This window comes from Stigmatopora argus, chromosome 21, assembly GCF_051989625.1.
Source record: "Stigmatopora argus isolate UIUO_Sarg chromosome 21, RoL_Sarg_1.0, whole genome shotgun sequence".
NCBI classification, from domain to species: Eukaryota; Metazoa; Chordata; class Actinopteri; order Syngnathiformes; family Syngnathidae; genus Stigmatopora; species Stigmatopora argus.
Window position 1 is genome coordinate 12,881,981 of NC_135407.1, and position 21,307 is coordinate 12,903,287.

Consider the following 21,307-nt stretch of genomic DNA (forward strand, 5'->3'; position numbering starts at 1 on the left):
ATTGAGCTTTGACACTTATTTGTCCTATGAAATGCACTTGAGTGAGTGTGTGACGTGGAGCAATGTTGAAAGATTGGGCGAAATTCCCGTCAAACCTAGTAGTTTATCACCACTTTGTGGTGTAGAGGTTCACTCGCCTGACTTAGGTGCGGGCAGGCGCGGGCTCAATTCCCGCTGGTGGCGGTATGACTGAGTGCAGATGGTCGTATGTCTCTGTGTGCTCTGCGGCTGACTCGTGACCAGTCTAATGTGTTGTCTGCCTTTACCCCAAAGTCAGCTGGGTTAGGGTCCAGCAACTCCTGCAAACCTTTCGAGGATACATGCTAAGGAAGATGAATGAATGATTTGGAGTATTTGCGATCTCGCAACCTGGGCTGCAGTGTGCCAGTGGCTCGTTAGCTTCATACTTAATGTGCATGAGATTTAAAACGTTAATGTTGATTTCTCCGATGGACCAGGGTGGTTGGGGACCGATGGATTTTGTCAACTGTTTGTGGGTGTACATTGGTGTCATGTCCATACATTTTTGGAATTACTTTACATTGTTGATACAATGTATTGTTGTTTTCAGTTTTACAAAGAAAATATTACCAGTTCTCTTGCCCAGCAGTTAAGCAAGTACGCTTTCTCAGTGTAATTAAAATATTGCAATGAGATTTACTTATAAATGAATCAATAAAAACAAAAGATTTTTTTCCGCTCAGTCCTTAAATTGGGACATGCAAAATGAAGAGAATTTTGTACACGCAAAGATTTTAAAACATACATCGTCAGGGCCGTTTGCGAACGATGATTACTGAGTTTTGAATTTTGAAATTAAGGAGAAAAGACGCAAATATTTCAGGTGAGGAGAGTTGTGTATTGAAATAAATACATTAACAATTTTATACTTGCCACTGCGAAGTGTATTATCAGTTGTAAACATAACAGTTTACAGGTTTTTAAAATAAAGATGGCACTAGCTATAATTAAGAATATCCATATTTAAAACCCGAATTTTGGAATAAAATCACTACACTGCGATGTACGTACATACAATTCTCTTCAAGGACAAATGTTAATCGAAGGAATTATTTACCTTCCAAGTATCCATTCCACTGCTTCCCGAAGCGTCGCTGGGTATCTTCCTTTGTGACTGTTGACGCCTCCACTGAACAATTTTCAATTACACCGATATTACAACAAACGTCTTACCAATTATAAGTCATCGAAGCCCACTCAACTCCCACGTTATTGATTTGATCATTGAAAAAAAGCCAAAAACTTGCAAAAGTGTATTACGGCTACTATTACTACAACAACAACAACAACAAAATCATTAATAGCCGCTCAAGGCCTAAGTTTGCAACAAAGGCGCTATCAAGTCACTCTCGTGTCAATGATTGCAAGATGAAACCATACATTTACTAAAAAATTTTTTTTTAAAAACAAGAACAAAAATATTAAACGGCGACTTACAAACTAAAATGTCCAAACCTTTATTTCAGTCCAACTCGCAAAACAAAAAGCGATTATTTGCTAAATGTAGCATTCACTGATATGACATGTGTATATGTGTATATTTATTTATATGTAATAATAAAAATAATTATCTATAGAACTAGATCGACAAAATCGCAATCGGCGGGGTTAGCGACCGGTGGCCATCTTAAGACAGTAACCTTCTCTGGCACGTTCTACTACAGTGAATGTAAAATAACTTGTTGATTAAATATATATATATATATATATATATATATATATATATATATATATGTATATATGTATATATGTATATATGTATATATGTATATATGTATATATGTATATATGTATATATGTATATATGTATATATGTATATATGTATATATGTATATATGTATATATGTATATATGTATATATGTATATATGTATATATGTATATATGTATATATGTATATATGTATATATGTATATATGTATATATGTATATATGTATATATGTATATATGTATATATGTATATATGTATATATGTATATATGTATATATGTATATATGTATATATGTATATATGTATATATGTATATATGTATATATGTATATATGTATATATGTATATATGTATATATGTATATATGTATATATGTATATATGTATATATGTGTATATATGTATATATGTATATATGTATATATGTATATATGTATATATGTATATATGTATATATGTATATATGTATATATGTATATATGTATATATGTATATATGTATATATGTATATATGTATATATGTATATATGTATATATGTATATATGTATATATGTATATATGTATATATGTATATATGTATATATGTATATATGTATATATGTATATATGTATATATGTATATATGTATATATGTATATATGTATATATGTATATATGTATATATGTATATATGTATATATGTATATATGTATATATGTATATATGTATATATGTATATATGTATATATGTATATATGTATATATATATATATATATATATATATATATATATATATATACACACACCTATTTTAGTGAATCTCTTACCATTCGTTCATTGTCAACACTGCGTGTCCTTGAGACAGTTGTAAGCTGCTGGAGCTCTTCCCAGCTGACTGCAGGACAAAGGCAAACAAAAACGGGTCGTGTGCATCTCTTACGTTGAAAACTGAGCAATTTGTATGCATTTCAAATTGACAATGACGTTGGGTTTATGGAAAGACTGATGCAAAAGGGTCAACGAGCGATAACGGTCGTCCCAGTTGGCTGACAGGGCTTATTTAACATCTAATTCAATATAAACGTGATATCTATCGTAGCATTGTCCTGCGGATTCCACTGTCAGGAAACGATCTACTCGGAGTGCAACATGTGTTATTATATATTAAAATGTGTATTTTGCCCTGATTTAGTCATGACTTCACGAACTTCCTCACTTCCTCAGTAAAGCTGTTTTGTCGCCTGATGTGTCCTTGATCGGTATTGTGTACTTCTTGTTAGATGTTCTTATTTTAGTTCTGAAAATTTTGGTAGGATAAGTGACAAAATATAGGCAAGACATTATTGAAGCTTCGATGGTCAATTTTCTTTATTAACAAGGGAAAAAACAAGACCCTTGTCCTCTGACTCCATTTTTAAAGCCCTCATTATCTCTGCCCAAAGTGGGCGTTAATTTGAATATTAGTGGGTGGGTTTCAGAGGAACATGGCTGGTTTGAAATCAAATACGTACTATTGGGTTTTAACTGAGGCATATGTTGAGAGAGGGAGATTCTCAAGATATGAAAATTCTCTTTGAACTATAAGTACAGGATATTTGGACAGGTCAGGAAAAGCTTTTACAATGTTTTGAACACAGTGGCGGTCCGTGCATTTTCTCATTGCGCCTTCAACGGGTAAAATCCACTTCCTAGCAGCATTTTAATGATTAATACAAATACTGGAGATTTTCAGACATTACAACCGGGCCGAGGGGGTGATTTTCCCGGGAAAAGACAGCGATGAACGTCAATGGCGTACCGGCAAACATTGCCCGAAAATGGGGTAAAATCCAGCCGAAAACAGCATTTATTGATTAAATACAAATACTGGAGCTTTTTAGACATCAGAACCGGGCCCAGAGTATCATTTCCCCAGGAAAAATAGAGCGATGAACGTCGATACGTCCATACGCGAAACGGCAAACATTGCACTAAAATGGGGTAAAATCCACTTCCTAGCGGCATTTAGTGATTAAATACAAACACTGGAGCTCTAATACAAACACTGGAGCTTTTCAGATATCAGAACTTGGCCCACAATTGAAATATTATTTAGGAATATAGCCATATTTTACTCACCAAAAATCATTTTTAACTGTACACAATATCCATCCTTATTTCTTTCTTCCTTCTTTTCTATCGCCATCAAAGCTAATCAACACAACAATATATTTGCTTGTGCAGCCCGCTCCAAATAAAGTTTGGTAGCTCTGGCTAATGACTAGCCTCATAGTTGGTGAAAGCGATGACGTATCCCTACGCCTGCGATAAGGCATTGTGGTGTTGCCAACTCGAAATCTGACTGGTTAAAGCAACAGTCTTATCGACACTTGTTTAAAGCGGCAGAGTCTGCAGAACTGATTGTGAAGGCCTTTAGGCACATTTCTGACCCTGGCAACAAATAATGGCTGAAATGTAATTGGTTAAATACTTCAATATGAAAACACATCTGGAAGCAGTGCAACCAGGGGGAAAGGAAGCTAACAGACAATTTGGAATTATTATTATTGATGGACAAAATATAATCTATGATTCAGATATTTCTTAGGCCAGCAGAGAAGGCCCTGACGGCCCACCACAGTTTGAACAGCTTTTACAACTTCCAGATCACAGCTCAATTTTTTTATTTTACAAACACCAGTGCCAAAACAACACAACCTACTACAATATGTGTACCCAGGCTCACAGCCGTAATACCTCCTCCCTCAAGAGTCAACCTGTTGACGAAATTGAACCACCAACCTGCCTCAACCAACCAACACAATCCTGATACCACTCTCCTCCTAAACCCGAGACTGGGCATCAGCCTAAACATTTTTTGAGCCTCCTTTTTTTCTCTTTTTTCTTCTTGTTAGGGTTATCATTATTATAAATTTGCTTGCAATGAAGAACACTTTGCTTATTTAGGGATATTAATCATTATTTATATATTGGCTTGCAATGAAGAAGGCTTTGCTTTATTTTGGAGTTATTGACATTAAAAGTCATTTTTAGTACATCTGTTTGCAACCGTGATAAACAACGGGAAGGTCACTCCCCTCTGCAGCTGGAATTCTCAAAACTATTGTTCACACCGAAACATCGAGCTCCCTTGGGATCAGGAGGACCTTCAACAATTGTTTTGACTTCTGAAAGTGATTCACATCAAACTCCCTTGGGAAGCACAACACTCCCTTGGGAAGATCCGGAGGACTTACAATTGTTTTGACTTCTGACAGTGTTGTCCACAGCACTCCTTCGGGAACATCCAACAGACCTACAATTGTTTTGAGAACTGAGATGCATGTTGTGAATCTTATGAAATAAATTAGCGAGAGAGACATCGATTCGGCAGAATGATCTTGACCGAGGACGCGTGGATTCACGACGGTTGAAGACTAATCCGACTAAAAGAGACATATGAGGACATCTCTGGTGAGCCACATGAATGTTTGCATTTGTTGACGGTTGTCAAATGCGCGAAGGGGCATTGCATGTGAAGGTCCATTTTGAGAAATGAGACTCGCGTCCTGGGAATGGCGACTATTAAAACCCTGTGAATACTAGTCCCTAACAGGTGAGAGACAGAGCATGAGTCTACAAAACTTAGGTCGTTCGGTGTCCTGTACTGTGGTCCGGAAGGTACTAAACTCCGATAGTATACCAGGTGGGAGGGTATACTTGTGTGTTGCATGTGTAGTGATAACCTGAGGGAAAACAAACAAAGGCGGAAAAGAAAAAGAAAGTTACTACCTAATTGCACACCAACTCACTTCGACATGGGGTACTCAAATAATAAGGCGGCTAAAGATGACAATCCAAAACAGCATCTGCCGTGTAAAGATTGGAAATTTGTTGAAAATCAAAGCACTTCAAGGGTTAAACACCTAAACTTATGGATAAATAAATATGGGTTTGCTGGCCAGCTTAATATGCATAAAGTACTAGACCTGCAGGGTAAAATGCGCACTAAACATAGTAACCTAAATAAAATGGAAGATAATGGATATGGTGGTACCAATTATTGGTTCTTGATGGCTGAAAAACATTGTGATGAAAATGTTAAGAAAATTGAGTGGTGTGTGAATGAGCATGTTGATAAAAGTGAGGCTGGAAAAGCAGAGCATACTATTTTGTTCCACAGAAAGGAGGGTAATAAGACGGGTCCGTTGTGTAAAAAATAAAAGGAATAGCGGGGCCTCCTCGGCTGAAGGGGAAAATTTTTACTGAGATAGGTGGCGGGAGCGTAGGGATGTTAGCCAAAAGATTGGGAGAAAAGAAAGGAGGAAATTGAAAAAAATCGAGTTTTCAAAAATGCTTCGTGCTGGGTTTGTGGAAAATTGGGGCATATATCGCGTGATTGCCTGGACAAGAGGGTCTCTAAAAACAAGGCCTAATTGGCATGACTAGCCGGCATGCCTGCTCAAAAAGATTTGAATGAGGACTTTGAATATGGAGATGTTGAGCTAAATTTACTGGAAACACTGGCATTTGTTTGATTTGGTTAAACCAGGGATCACATTTTTCGTGAAAGGAATTCAATTGGAATTTTTGTGTGATACTGGAGCTTGTAAAACAGCAATTAAAATGGATATTCCAGGGGCTAGGCGTACAAGGCGGAAGAGGGTCTTTGTGACAATGGCAGGTGGTCAGGATACCGCCGTTTCGGAAACAATTCCGGTCTGGATAAGAGATCCGAATGGAGAAACGTGTAAAATGTCTGGGTTAGTATTATTTGAATATACTGTCAATTTACTGGAATGAAATGGCCTATTGCAGCTTAGCCTGGCTTTGATCCCGTCCGCTAGCGGGAATATAGTGATTAAAAGACGAAAAGAAATTCAAAACGGCCAATTAAATGTTTTTCAGGGTTGCCAACCTGCATTTTTTATTATTCTAGGCTTGCCAAATAATGCGTCGACTGCGGGGAGAAGCGTTCTGTGTGCTGCTGCTGATTTGATTGGGACGCGGAAGAGTTTTGAAACACGCGGCCCGCGGGGCGACCAATTGGACGTGGAGAGAAATAGAGCTTGATTATATGCAGTGATTCAAAATGCAACTTGTGTGCCCAGACCGCACAAGCGACTAACATTTTTTGGACCCCTTCCGTGAAGACATTACATCAAATGGCCCTAGGGGTTGCTGAAGCAAACTTGTGCGCAAAAATGGCTTTTGCTATGATATAGTTATGCTTGCAGCATATTTTGATTATGGGGTCTCGGCAAAAAGTTGTGATATGGTTGGATATCAGATGAGGAATTAATTTAGCTTATTATGGATTAATGGTAGTCTTCTCTAAAATGCATTATGCAACAGTGGTGCGTGTTCAGCATCAAAGGAAGGAGACTAGGGTTTGCGAGTTACTCCACAGATGATTTATTCCTAATATTGATCCTTACAGAGCTCCGGGCCCCCTCCCAAATAATAAACCAGCTGAGCGTCGTAATGCACAGTGGAGGATGAGAAAGACAAAGTCCAAAACCCGAGTTTGCCCAATTATAGTGATACGAAAATGATTATTCATTCGCTGACACAACTGTCTTGAAGGATGCCTCTTTGGGATGTTGCATTTGTCCATTCTTCCTTATCTCCCTCCGCTCCGCTCAGCTCTGGCCTTGAAGCTCCTCTCCCCCCGGCTCTGGCTTTCTTGAAGGATGCCTCCTTAGGATGTTTCAATCGTCCATTGTTCCTTATCCCCTCCGCTCCGCTCAGCTCTGGCCTTGGAGCTCCTCTCCGCTTGCCTCCTTATCTCTGCTGATCTTGTAGCTGTCTGTAATTCAACCTCACAAGAATCTTGGACAGAGAGCTTTTGTTTATTGTAAAAGCATTTATAGGGGAACCTTCCGTTTGCATGGTAATCGAGTTAAAACAATAGTTTAATCATACAATAATAATATATAAAGATGAAGTAGCTGTAATAAAATATATGAGTAAAATATGTCATAGTCTTCACTAGATTATATGGTTAAAATATGTTATAGTCTTCAGTTCTCTAATTTGATTATTGTAGGTTTTTATTGTGGTAACAGTGAGCTACAGAAAATAGCTCTTATCTTAAGTAAACATCGTATGGGGTCATTTGCGAATTAGATCTTAATAATTAAGAATTATTTGGTTTTTAATTATATCAAACATGAAATTAAAAATGCAAAAATGGCATTCGTCCAAATTATTAGGTAAATTGTACCTGGCTGGTTTAGATAAAATAATTGGTTTATGATAGGCATAGTTTCCCTAGCTCCAAGGATCACTGGGACACACAAACCCCACCACCACGATAAGATTAGATTAGATAAGACTCCCTGGTCACAACCTGTTCCAGCTGCTGCCCTCTGGCAGACGGTATAGGTCTCACAAAGTACGGTCAAATAGGCTTAAGGACAGTTTTTTTCCCGCGTCCATCAGGACTCTAAACTTGCGGTAACATGACACACAATCCCTTCTGTGTAATGACTTCGGGGTGAGGTAACATGAAAAGACGTTGGGCGGTGATTTGCCTCCTACTGGCTGACTGAAGTTAAGTGAGAGACAGTGAGAGGTAAGTGATCCGCTCGGGGGGTGATGCGATGTATCCATCATGGCAGAATGCCAACAAGTCTGAAATTATCATTTATTTGGGTCTTTTGCCGGGAAAACGCACCTTATGGAGAAGCACTACCAATTTCGTCATACACAGCTGAGTATGATGACAATTTGGCTTTTGTCGAGTCAATGATTATTATTATTATTAATATTATGACTCGTCGGGGGGCTCCCTAAACTCCGGAAATTAAAAAAGTACCACATTGACTACATTCAGCAAAGCCAACGCAAGTTTCTCTAGGTCCTAGAGAATATCCTAGAGTCTAGGATATTCAACTGTCAATTTGAAGCTTTTCCACACCCCACTCTTACCGCTGCATGTTTGTCTTTTCAGTTCTCCTGTCTTTAGTTTATCCGTAACTTCTTGCTCCAATTTAAAATAGATGTGGATTTGGGGAGGGTGGCGTTCACGTGACGTGTGCAGAGCATGCTGGCTCTGCGGCTCCAATTGCAATTACATTACATCGGTTAAATGTTGTTTTATTTGTTTTTTTTTCTCCAGGATTCTGATTAGTGTTGTAGGCCACCTTCATTTAATATTTGTTTTGCCTTTTTTCTCTTTTCTCTTATTTTGAACATTCCCAGAACTGACTGTGGGTTCATTTTGCTTTTGTTAACACTTATTTAACATTTATTAAAAATGATCTCATATGCATGTAAGTAAACTGACCTGGCAATTAATGTCTTAAATTAACTGTAAATTGTTTTTATCTTTTTGATGTTGAAGTGGATACGTGGTAGAAATGTAATTGCATTTTTTATGCCTAAAATTTTATAATAGATAATAGACAACCTACAAAGAAAATGTAATGTTATTTTTTTTTACAAAAAAAAGCTACTAGATTGGGGTATGTTTAATTTCAAACAACTAGTTTTAATATACAACACGATGCACATTATTGAATGAATTTGGAGTTCTTGATTGCCATGCATTTTTAAGTTATGTGGTTTAATTTCTGGAAAGGGCACAGTTATAGAGCCAGGCTTGAACAGGGGGAGTTGGTGGTTTAATTCTATTAAGAAATCTAAATGTATTAATTTGTTTCTGAATGTTAATTGATGTGAATGTAACTATTGCAAAGAAAGGAGCGTCTGTTTTTCTGTGCCTGGCTGGAGAGGAGGTTTTTGAACTCCTGTGAAGAATCCAGCCTGGTTTGCCTTAATTCTGACTTTTTTCCCTGTTTATAATCAGATCCCTTTGAAATTGTGTAGAGCACTGGACAACAACAACAAAAAAGACTTTTCCGCCTAGAGAATCTTAAACAACCAATGGTATCAATAACAAATAAATCTAGTGAGAAGTAAATTGAATGGCAAGGAAAATAACTATATAATTATGGTACGACACTCTTGTTAGAATACAATTAACAGAGATTGGTATGTTTTATTCCACTTTTGTATGTCACAATGTTGCATATGTTCAGAGCCTGCATTTTAAATGATTTATGAACTTTTATTCTTAAAGCTGTGAGGAGTGGAGGATATTTGTGTTTTTTCAAAGATATGCGTGTGTCTGATAAAAAGCAGTTTGCCTCAGCCTGCTTCTGGATCAGTGGGATACTACAGTGGCAGAACAGTTTTTTTTCCTGTTTTTTCCCCGTTTTTTTTCCAATATTGGATTGGATAACTTTATTCATCCCGTATTCGGGAAATTTCATTGTAACAGTAGCAAGAAAGGGCATAGTTATAAGTTAGCCAGTACAACAAAGCAAAGCACAAAGTACAAAGCAAATCAAAGTAAATGGGATCATTAAGAATCACCAAATCAAATCATTAAGACAGAAAAGCAGCAAAAACACAAAACGAGCAAGGGTGGACGGAGCTACCGCCACCGGCTGCCACTTGAACGGCGCCATTTTGGTTGCGGTACCAAAAACGGATACAGACTCAAAAGACGTAGTTGGACAAAAACTGGAACCACACACAGGAAGTCTTCCACAAGATGGGGAACTTCTGCAGACTGTGACCAAGGTAGAGAATATGCAGAGTCACTCTTCCAAGCTTATCCGCACAGTTCCTCAGTAGTCTGGAGCTGAAGACAGCAGTAGCAGAGTAGAGCCCCTCGACTCCGTTGCTGGTAAGCGCCGACAGCTCTTCCATCTTATCCCACGATGGAATGGTTGGTCAGAAGTGTTGCCTCTTCTCCTGGCACTTTTGTCCAGCTCCGAATCTCCGGCGGCACCGAGGTGTTGCTCCTTCTGCTGCGTATTGTAAGAGCTAGTCCCATGTGTGTGACAGTGTAGGCATGGCTGAATGGTTCCAAAAAAGAAGTAGCCGAAAGAAGCCAGGCTAACAGAACAAGGAAAGTTGTAAAAACATTGAAGTTAAAAGTATAAACTACAAAGTAAAGTAAAAAGGAATGTATTAAGAAATATTAAAATGTAATTTAAAAAAAAGATAGAAGGGCTGTAAAACACGAAAAACATAAGAGTGTACAGAGCTACTGCCACTGGCTCCCGCGTGAACGGCGCCGTCTGATATTACGCTTTAAAATACTGTCTCTATTCAAATGTGAATGTCCTATACTGTTAAATACAAAATTAGCATTGCTTTTGACAATTTTGCAAAATAGAACAATTTGATAGTTTCTTTAATGGCTTCTTTTACTACTTTATTCTTCTTGTTTTTACTTCTTAGTTGTTGTATTGTTGCATGCACAAAAGCTATGATTGGGAGATTTATTATTAGTATTATTTCGAATGCATCTGCTTGGCAATTACATGTGTATGATTCTCGCGTTCTGTGTTCTCCTGCCGGCTCTCCTTCTCATGGCCATTTCGATGCTGTTCTTATGGAAGATTATGAAATAATGTCTGTGACCCATGGTTAATTTTCTTAGAATGTGGACATTTATTGCTGATGGATCTTTATATGGAAGCCAGAAGAGCTTCAGTTGTGGACTATCTAGTCAAAGAGGATTTGATTTTTATATTTTCTTTATAGTTTTTTGTTCCCATAATAAAGTAGTCTGTACGGTATGGTTTTTCTTTTGTGTGCATTTAAAAATAAAGAATTTTTTTTTTTGACCATACTCTAGGTTTTGATGTGTTAATTTTTATTTTACTTGATTGGTAGTTTTTTTTTTTTTTTACACAGGTTCCCCGTGTAAACAAAGGGTCTGTTATGAATAATATGTTACAAAAATTAACTTCTCTCTTCTTTGAGCGATATTCAAATTTGCTCACCATGAACTCACCATGATCAAAGCTATTGCTTCTAATTGATCATGGGTTGTGTAGCCTGGTCACAGTAATGTGACCACAGCATGTGGCCTTAGTATTTGCATGATAAACAATTGTTCCTGTGTTCTGGCAGTTGTAAAAGCTGTTCAAAGAGAAACAAACATTGTTAACCTTTTCCTGACCCGTATCCAAATATCCTACTCTCATAGTTTAGAGTTAAGTGTTATATCTTGAGATCTCTGCCGTAACAGATGTTTAAGTTAAAACTCACTGGTGTTTGTTTTATAAACAAACAGTACCTGAATCTGGCTGTTGTCCATGGGGCGCGGTATCATAAAATTCCTTCCCCCAAGCCAGAGGGTTGACCGATTGATCAAACTAACAAAGGGCTTTGGATGTTCCTTTGTAGCTGAAACCCACCCACTAATATTCTAATTAATGCCAACTTTGGGCTGAGGGTGAGAGAGCTTTATTCAAATAATTGAATACAGCGTCCACCTTTATTCTGTCTATCCATCTGAAGAAATCCTGTTTACTAAATTGAAAAAATATATAGCTTTCTTTCCCCCCGATGTATAAGCGTGGAGAAAAAATAATAAAGGACACTAATTCCCAAAAATCGTCACCAAACGACTGGGCAGACATTTAATCAATTAAAGAAATATTTTTGCGAAAGCAACTGTATTTACCATAACGGTAATTTGTACTAGAGGTTGTTTTCCTTTTAATATAATCAGGTCATTTCTTGACAGTAGATATTGTTTTTACCAGCAATTTTTTGGAACAGCATTTAACAGTTTACACAGGTCAGTGATACACAGGATGGAAGTAAAATATTACAAACTCGGGTTCAAACTAAAGAAAAGTTTAACTGCAATTAATAGGCTAAATTTTATCTTCATGTGTCTTTTAGGTGAATAACAATTTCAAATGAAGACTCCTCTTTCTCCTTTAGACTTTGTCTAAAGAGTTGGGAGTGTTGCCACGATGCATTCCCTTCACCACCACTGAGGAGTGCAGTGACAGTGAATTCATAGGAGCCATTTAGACAGTTGAATGATTTCATGCTTCCATCTGTAGATTTAAATACAAGAGATAATTAACAAACAAATTCACATTGGGAAATAGTAATTAAAGGATATACCTCCAGCAAACTCAGTTGTAACTATGCCTGATTGCAAGAGCCAGCTGACCTTCCCAGAATTGAATGTTTGGCTACAGGCCTTGATTGAAATTGACTTCACATTTAATTTTGCTGGCACCAGGTCAAATTTCCAGCTGATTTGTCCTGTAGATGACCCTTCAGTTCGGGCAATATATACCTAACGGAAGAAATGCAGCAAATAGTTAGGAAAACAAAACCAGATCTACAAATGCTACTAATTGGATTGGATAACTTTATTCATCCCGTATTTGGGAAATGTCGTTGTTCCAGTGGCAAGAGGGTGAGGATGCAGGAATAGGAAAGGCATTTTAGACATAAATAGATAGGTAATAAGTAGGTCAAGAAATAAATACATGAATAAATATATAATCAAATAAGCGTGTTGCTTAGCACATATATACATACATACACATAAAAGTACATGCATGCATACGGTAGGTCTTAACACACAGCCATTTTTTTGTTAAAGAGCCTGACAGCTGATGGGAGGAAGGATCTGCGGAAGCGCTCCTTCCTGCAATGAGGGTGCCGCAGTCTATTGCTAAAGGAGCTTCGGAGGGACTCCACAGACTCATGCAGGGGGTGGGAGGTGCTGTCCATGATGGACATCATCCTGGTCAGCATCCTCCGCTCTCCCACTTCCTCCACAGAGTCCAAAGGACAGCCCAGAACAGAGCTGGCCCTCCTTACCAGCTTATTGGCTTATGTCAATATGTATGGATTACTGATTTGTTCATAGGAAAATTAATGACCGTATTTACTCGCATATAAGCCGCCTGCGTTTAAAAGCCGCACCCTTAAAATTTCCTTAAAATTGTTGAATTTTACAATTTCTCATGTATAAACCGCCTCGATTCTCAATTTTCACCTCCATATTCATGGTTTTAATAGGGAGTACAAATGTGTTACTTTGAAAGGAAAATCTTAAGAAAAATCATCACAAGTGGTATTTCTGAGATACTGTATGAAACCAAAAGAACATTATTACGGTCAATATCATAAGGAAGTTAATATGCCTGACTTTGTAAATGCAAAATATCAAATTATTCAATTTGAAAAAAGAAAAGTCTTTCTTGATGAGAACCAGATGCTTTTTTAATGACAGAAATTACAATTTTCTTACCAGAAGTTTAATATGTTGTGGCAGCCATATTGCTTCTAATGTCAAAATATCTCAATTCTTTCGATGGTTCATATTACTGCAATAGCTTTCACTTTCGAACAAGAAATAAAGCAAAAAAAAAACTAAGTGGAATTTTGTTTTATTCAAAATCAAGGCTACTCGCGTCTGGCCAGTCAGGGCACATTTAACTAGCCCTAGGTAAGATGGCGGCGTCCCGCACTAGGTCAGATGGCCACGCCCCGAGCGAGCAGTGACGGGCACAAGTGAGTTTTTTTCTTGAATTTCATTCATAGACGTCAAAATAAATTTTGTTTAGCATTTTATCTGTTTATCTTTTCTCTATTTGGAAATAAATGACCGTTGTCGGTTTTTGATATCTTTGAATACCAACAAAATGAATACTGTGATCCTTCTTCACAGGATTTTTTTCTGAAGTACAGTGGTACCTTGAGATACGAGCTTAATGCATTCTGGGACTGAGCTTGTATGTCGATTTACTCGTATTTCAAATCAACGTTTCCCATAGAAATGAACAAAAAAAATGTTCGTACCCTCTGAAAAAAATGGGTTGTAATTCGCCATCTATTAACTAGTCATTTCTTACTCTGTTAATAGTTGGCGAATTACAACAAATAAAAATGTTTTTCCATTCCAATATCCTGCATTTTGGTGTTTTTTTTCAGAGGGTTGGAACAATTTTTTTTTGGTTCATTTCTATGGGAAACGATTTGAGATACGAGTAAACCAACATACAAGCTCACTCCCGGAACGCATTAAGCTTGTATCTCAAGGTACCACTGTTTTCATATATGTTGGTATTCAAAGATATTATCAAAAACCGACAACTCTTTCCATACTTTGTCGTGATCATATTTCAGTTTTTTTATGGTGGGTCGACAGTTGGGCGGCAGCCTAAGGAGGGGTCCTCGGCGGTCTGAACCTCGGCTGCAGAAACGGGCACTTGGTACGTGGAATGTCACCTCTCTGGTTGAGAGAGCCTAAGCTCGTGCATGACGTTGAGAAATTCCGGCTCGTGTAGTCGGGCTCACCTCTACACACAGCTTAGGTTAAGGTACCACTCCCCTCGAGGGGGGTTGGACACTTCCACTCTGGAGTTGCTCACAGTGAGAGGCGCCGAGCAGGTGAGGGCACATTTATTGCCCCCCCCCCCCCCGGCTCGGTGCCTGTATGTTGGGGTTTACAGCGGTGTACGAGAAGGTAGCATCCGTCCATCTTTGGGTGGGGGGACGGGATGTGTCTGTTGTTTGTGTGTATGGACCAAGCAGAAGTTCAAACGTTTCGTGAGGGTCTGCTGGGAACGTCTGGTGGAGTCCCCTGTCAGAAGAAGTTTCAATTCCCACCTCCAACAGAGCTTCTCTCATGCCAGGAAGAGGCGATGGAAATTGAGTCCGAGTGGTCCATGTTCCGTGCTTCTATTTCTCAGGCGGCAGACTGGAGCTGCGGCCGAAAGGTGGTCAGTGCCTGTTGTAGCGGCAACCCCAAAACCCGCTGGTGGACACTGGCGGTAAGGGATGGAGTCAGGCTAAAAAAGGAGTCCTATCGGGCCTTTTTGGACCATGGGACTCCGGAGGCAGCTGACGGGTACCGGGTGGCCAAGCGGGTCCGACCTCGAACACGCAGGAAAGACTACGTCTCCCGGCTGGCCCGGGAAAGCCTTGGGGTCCTTCCGGAAGAGCTGGATGAAGTGGCTGGGGAGAGGGAAGTCTGGCCTTCCTTGCTGAAGCTGCTGCCCCCGCAACCCGACTTCGGATAAAGCGAAAGAAGATGAGATGAGGAGATGAGACAATTACCGTATTTTCTCGCATACACGCCGTATTTGTAACTAAAAAAAATTATGACTGAATTCAGGGTACGGCTTATATGCGCATAAATTAGACTTGACATACACAAAACTGCAAGGTGACAAAGACGAAACGCCATAACGCAAGACAATGCGGCCGATACGGTCATTTATATCAAAATAGAGAAAAGATAAAATGATAAAAGCTAAACAAAATTTATGTTGACGTCTATGAATGAAATTCAAGAAGAAAAAAGTAGCTTGCATAAAACATGAAAAACTCACCTACTTGTGCCTACCATCGTTTGCTCAGGGCACCGCTATCATGTGTTCGTACTGTTTAGCATGTCAAAACATGCCAATAGTTGTTAAGCCTGATCGAAGGTCTTACGGTCGATCATTAAGATATCAGCCTTGATACCTGCGTAATATGTATCTTATGCTATTATTGTACCCAGAGACTTGCTGAAAACTAGACAGCTATGGACACACTTCCTGGTTGAACTGCTCACATGACTTCCTTTTTTTTCTGTTTTTCTGTTAGGGTTATTAGTCTTACATTATTATATATTTGCTTGCAATGAAGAATGCTTTGCTACACTTAGGATTATTAGTCTTACCTTATTATATATTTCCTTGCAATGAAGAAGAATGTTTTGAGAACCATCGACCTCTCACACTGTTGTTCACACTGCTCCCTTGGGAAGATCCGGAGGACTCTCAATTGTTTTGACTTCTACCAAGGTGGTTCATATCGCTCCCTTGGACAGATCCGGAGGACTCTCAATTGTTTTGACTTCTGTGATGCCTGTTGTAAAATCTGATGTAATAAACAGCAAGAGAGATGCCTCGTACGCCAGAATGATCTTGTACGAAGGCGCGTGAGGATCGATTCTCTCTTGAAAGACACCTGTTATGAGTCTGATGTCTGTTTTATTTGTGCGTGCATTTGGGAAGGCCTATTGGTGAAGCTATCATTTTCCCTTCAAAGTAACACATTTCAACTCCCTATTAAAACCATGAATATGGAGGTGAAATTGTGAATCAATAATTTTTATCTTTTTTTTAAATTATCTATTGTTCCATTGAAAGAAATATGAACACACACTTATTTTATTCATTCATCTGTTAATTTCATTCATTATTTATTATTATTAATTGAATACGTCTATTTACGAGCAACCATAGATTGAAAAAAGTCTGCCTATGTAATTTGTAGTCTCCCTGATTTTACGCAAGGAACAGCACTGGTGCAGGCCAACAAAAATTCAAATAAAGTAAAGTAATACATACCGTATTTTTTTGCATATTGACCGCCTCCGCATATAAGCCGCACCCTTGAAATTGCCTAAAAAGAGTTGAATGTTCCGATTTCTCTTGTATAAGTCGGGGTGGTGTCTTATACGAGAGAAATCGGAACATTCCACTCTTTGCTGTTCCTTGCGTAAAATCGGGGAGACTACAAATTACATAGGCAGACATTTTTTCAATCTATGGTTGCTCGTAAATAGACGTATGTAATTAGTAATAATAAATAATTCATGAAATGAATAGATGAATGAATAAAATAAGTGTCTCTTATTTCTTTCAATGGAACAATAATTTTCAAAAAAAGAAATATTACAGTTAGCTACAGAATCAGGACAAGGGGATATATGGAAAGCTAGGACTTCCTTCTTTTTTCACCGAATTGTTTTCTTTAGTTATTATTTGCTCTTTCCAGTTGTTTAAATGGGAGGAAGTAATCACTATTTTATTATGCAATAATAATTATTACTTTTTTCTTTCTTGTCTATCTATTTAATATTTGAATGTCAACAGCATGTCTGCAAAGATCGTTGGGACCCTGCTGTGATTTAGGGCTATTTACTATTTATACCGAAGCAGTGCACATACCATCTCCCAGTCAATTTCCACCTTCCTAAAGACAGACTCCTTACTCCACACACATCGATCCCAGTGTTGGATGACCTCAAAGTCATTGGAGATTCGATAGTATTGATCTTTAGTTGCATTGTACAACACATGAATTAACTTCACCTTCTTCTCTTTATCAGTGGGCATGAAAACGTAGCCTGCACCCTGAGATGACAAACAAGTGCATAATTATTTATATAAGGCTGAGACCAATTTTCCCAAGGTAACACATCTAACATATACCACACCTGCTTAGTAATACATGAAATTGAACCTCCAACCTCTCCTCTTGCTATCTTCCAATCCAGAGACCCAGATATGCGTCCTCCTAGGTCACTTTTTGTTTTTTGGGGAGAAATGAACTCAACAAGTTCAATAAGTAGCCGTTGAGTCAGTTCGCCTTTCCTGTTGGCACTCAAGGATTGCTGTCTCTGAGGTACGAAGTTAGAAGTTTACATTATGATAAACAGCGTTAAGTGTTATAGAAGAAGGTAAAAACATACCAAAACATTGAGTCTAATAATGGTGTGCAGCAACCAAGTCTCATGAACACTCGTTCGTCTTAACAACACCTCTGCATGTTTGGATGAATACCTCCATGTCACATCAACCACCTACAAAACACAACAAAATATTTAACTCTAGTGCAAGGTTTGAGTTCCTTTTCCACCTAACATCATGATCACATGAAAACGGAATCTCAGCAACCTTTTTCGACAGCCTGGACATTTAGGGATTCAATTGCAGGGCATGTTCAGAAAACTAGGTAATTAAGAATACAGTCGTATTTCTACTTACGAAATCAATTGGTTCCATAACTTTTTTTGTAACTTGAAAATTTCGTAAGTAGAGGTGTACTTTACATGTAAATTCTGTAATTCGTTCCACGGTCCTCACACAACTACCAACTAAACCCTTTGAAATTGGTCAAAGCGTCCCAATTTTGTACAATAGATGTGAGAAAATACAAAAAAATGAGAGAAAATTATAAGGAAATTATTTATTAATGTCTTAAAATAAATAAAGCATATGAAAATGTGCCCTGCTGAAATAGTTCCCACCATGGCCGTTATAATGGGAGATGTGATACCCGCGTTTGTCCGCCAGATGGCGGCAAGAGCCCGTTCTACCATTGTCGAAAGCCGTCCACTTTGTAGTATTCCATTTTAGACTTTTACGTGTGCCCTGTGTGTGTGTATGCATTTGTACGGTTTTTAATCGCTTAATAAGGGGAATTGCAATCATTAACAAGGGGAGCATTTAGCTGAGGTGGACAGGTATGTAAGAGAGAATCTTGAAACATGGATAGTAATTCATTTATTGCTTTGGAAGAAACGGGGCTGAAGTGCTATGGTTTCACGTAGCGTTTAGATACAGTTTTGTAGGAAACAAGTACTAGAGAAATAGTGTAGGAGTTATGTGCGCATCATTATTATGAGAGCTGTAGATGTCGCAAAGTTACTTAGCAATGACCTGAGTAAATTCAAACCATGTCTTGTTATCTCTTAGCGAACTGATAAGCTAAAATGGTTATGTCTGATGTTGCTGCCTAATACAAGACCGAGCTCAAGTGTCCCAACTGCTTCAGCGAATTCCTCCCGTCAGGGTTTGGACGCCATGTAAATAGGGCTTTTACGAATAAACTGGCAGAACGCAGTTGGGGAATTACGACAAGAGGTTTCCAATGACCATTCTCCTTGCAATTGAAAATTCAAAAGGGTGTCTCCCCTCTTCAATTCTGCCTGCTTTATGGATGTCTAAACTGCAAACTCTTTTTACCGTTGTTTTATTCTTGCGTTGTTTTGATGACCAATAAACATGTGAACGGACCTTTACCCTCTAATATATTCAATTGGTGAAGTTTACCCACACAATTCTGAGCAGAGGTCACGGACACGAAACAATCACATCCGTGCAAATTACTGTACCCATTTTTATTTATCGGGCAACAAATGGATGTTTTCCATAACGCGAGAACCTTAACTCATGACAACAGAGAAACATCACCACACAATTTGCCGAGACTAAATAAACTTAAAAATATTGCAAACACACCCTCATCACGTAGCAAAAGACTAAATTTATTCACACCACAAGTTTACTTCAGCAATGTTCAACGGCAATTAATGTATTGTTTTCAGGGAAGGGATCCATCAATGTTTTTCCTTTAGAAGACTGCTATCTAGTTCCTGACACCAACATTAACACTTCCACAAACCATCTTGACTTAAAACCAGAGCTGGGTGATAAAACGATAATTATAATTATACTCAAATAATTTTTGGAAACAATAATAAAATCTTCGATAAAAGTCGATGAATATAAACTGTGATTACACCACCTGAACACCACAAAGAATGGGGGCACCGATGCGACGTAAATGCTACTTCCAGAGCAACGTTCATAATAATAATAATCGGACATAGGCCCTGTCGTCATTATCAACAACACAAAAAGCCTACTTCTCATCACACCCAGAAACTGCGTGTGACGAAATTGGTGGTGCTTCTCCATAAGCTGCGTTTACTCGGCAAAAGACCTAAATAAGTGATAGTTACGGACTTGTAATTTGGCATTCTGCTGTTATGGATACAGGTCGCTTACCTCTCACTGTCTTTCACTTACCTTCAGTCAGCTAGTAGGAGGCAGATCACCACCCAAACATCTTTTCATATTACCGCAGAAGGGAATGTGTGTTATGTTACCGCAAATTTAGAGTTCTGATGGATGTGGGGAAAAAACTGTCCTTAACCTATTTGTCCGTGCTTTGTGGGACCTATAGCGTCTGCCAGAGGGCAGCAGCTGGAACAGATTGTGACCAGGGTGGTAAGGGTCCCCTATGATGTTCCTGGCTCTGCTGAGGTAACGAGGGCTGGCAATGTCTTCCAGTGAGGGCAGAGAGCAGCCGACAATCCTCTGGGCAGTGTTAATCACTTTCTGCATGGCCTTTTTGTCTGCCGCCGTGCTTCCAGCGTACCACACTGTGATGCCGTACGCCAGGATGCTCTCTACAGTGGTTGTATAGAAGGTTATCAGAAGCTTGGTGCCCAAGTTGTTCTTCCTAAGTACCCTGAGGAAATTGAGTCGTTTCTGAGCCTTCTCCACCACTGCCGTGATGTTTGTAGACCATGAGAGCTTATCCGTGACGTGGACCCCCAGGAATTTAAAGGACTGGACCCTGTCTACACATATTCCATTTATGAGGACTGGGGCCAGATCTGAGCCGTGTTTGCGAAAGTCCAGGATTATTTCTTTAGTTTTGGTGGTGTTCAGTGTGAGATTGTTCACCGAGCACCACGAAGACAATTTGTTGACCTCATCTCTGTAAGCCGACTCATCCCCTCCTGAGATGAGTCCGACCACAGTGGTGTCGTCAGCGAATTTGATGATGGCGTTAGACTGGTGGGTGGGTGTACAGTCGTATGTGTACAGGGAGTACAGAAGAGGACTCAGTGCACAGCCTTGAGGGGAGCCAGTGCTCAGTGTAATGGAGGAAGAGAGGTGGGGACCAAGTCTAACAGTCTGTGGTCGGTTGGTCAAGAAGTTCTTTATCCATCAGCAGATTGAAGAGGATAGTCCAAGGTGGGAGAGTTTGTCAGTCAGAATGTCCGGTTTTATGGTGTTGAAGGCTGAGCTATAGTCAATGAAGAGCATCCTCACGTAGTTCCCATGGTGTTCCAGGTGTCTCAGTGCTGTATGAAGAGCAATGGCAATAGCATCCTCAATGGACCTGTTTGCTCTATAAGCAAACTGGTGAGGGTCAATTGAGGAGGGATTGTATTCCTGATATGGCGGGCTACCAACTT

General features: G+C 38.9%; 2 protein-coding genes across 11 annotated transcripts in view; both read right to left on the bottom strand.

Moving 5' to 3' along the window:
- Positions 1–1,560, bottom strand: part of top2b (DNA topoisomerase II beta) — a 202,255-nt gene extending 200,695 nt beyond the window's left edge. For 3 of the 8 annotated variants that reach the window (XM_077589960.1, XM_077589959.1, XM_077589963.1), the window contains exon 1: positions 1,079–1,551. In XM_077589960.1, coding sequence (XP_077446086.1) covers positions 1,079–1,093 — 15 coding nt within the window. In that variant the 5' untranslated portion in view covers positions 1,094–1,551. Of the gene's footprint in view, positions 1–1,078 lie in introns of all 8 variants that reach the window. The other 5 variants (XM_077589955.1, XM_077589956.1, XM_077589957.1 and 2 more) reach the window with 5 other exon arrangements.
- A 10,544-nt stretch (positions 1,561–12,104) lies between these two features.
- The window catches only part of ngly1 (N-glycanase 1), a 58,973-nt gene continuing 49,770 nt past the window's right edge, over positions 12,105–21,307 (bottom strand). For all 3 annotated transcript variants that reach the window (XM_077590848.1, XM_077590846.1, XM_077590847.1), the window contains 5 exons: positions 18,005–18,115; positions 17,750–17,932; positions 17,481–17,666; positions 12,640–12,817; positions 12,105–12,569 (listed from right to left, as the gene is read on the bottom strand). In XM_077590848.1, coding sequence (XP_077446974.1) covers positions 12,394–12,569; positions 12,640–12,817; positions 17,481–17,666; positions 17,750–17,932; positions 18,005–18,115 — 834 coding nt within the window. In that variant the 3' untranslated portion in view covers positions 12,105–12,393. The remainder of the gene's footprint in view (positions 12,570–12,639; positions 12,818–17,480; positions 17,667–17,749; positions 17,933–18,004; positions 18,116–21,307) is intronic.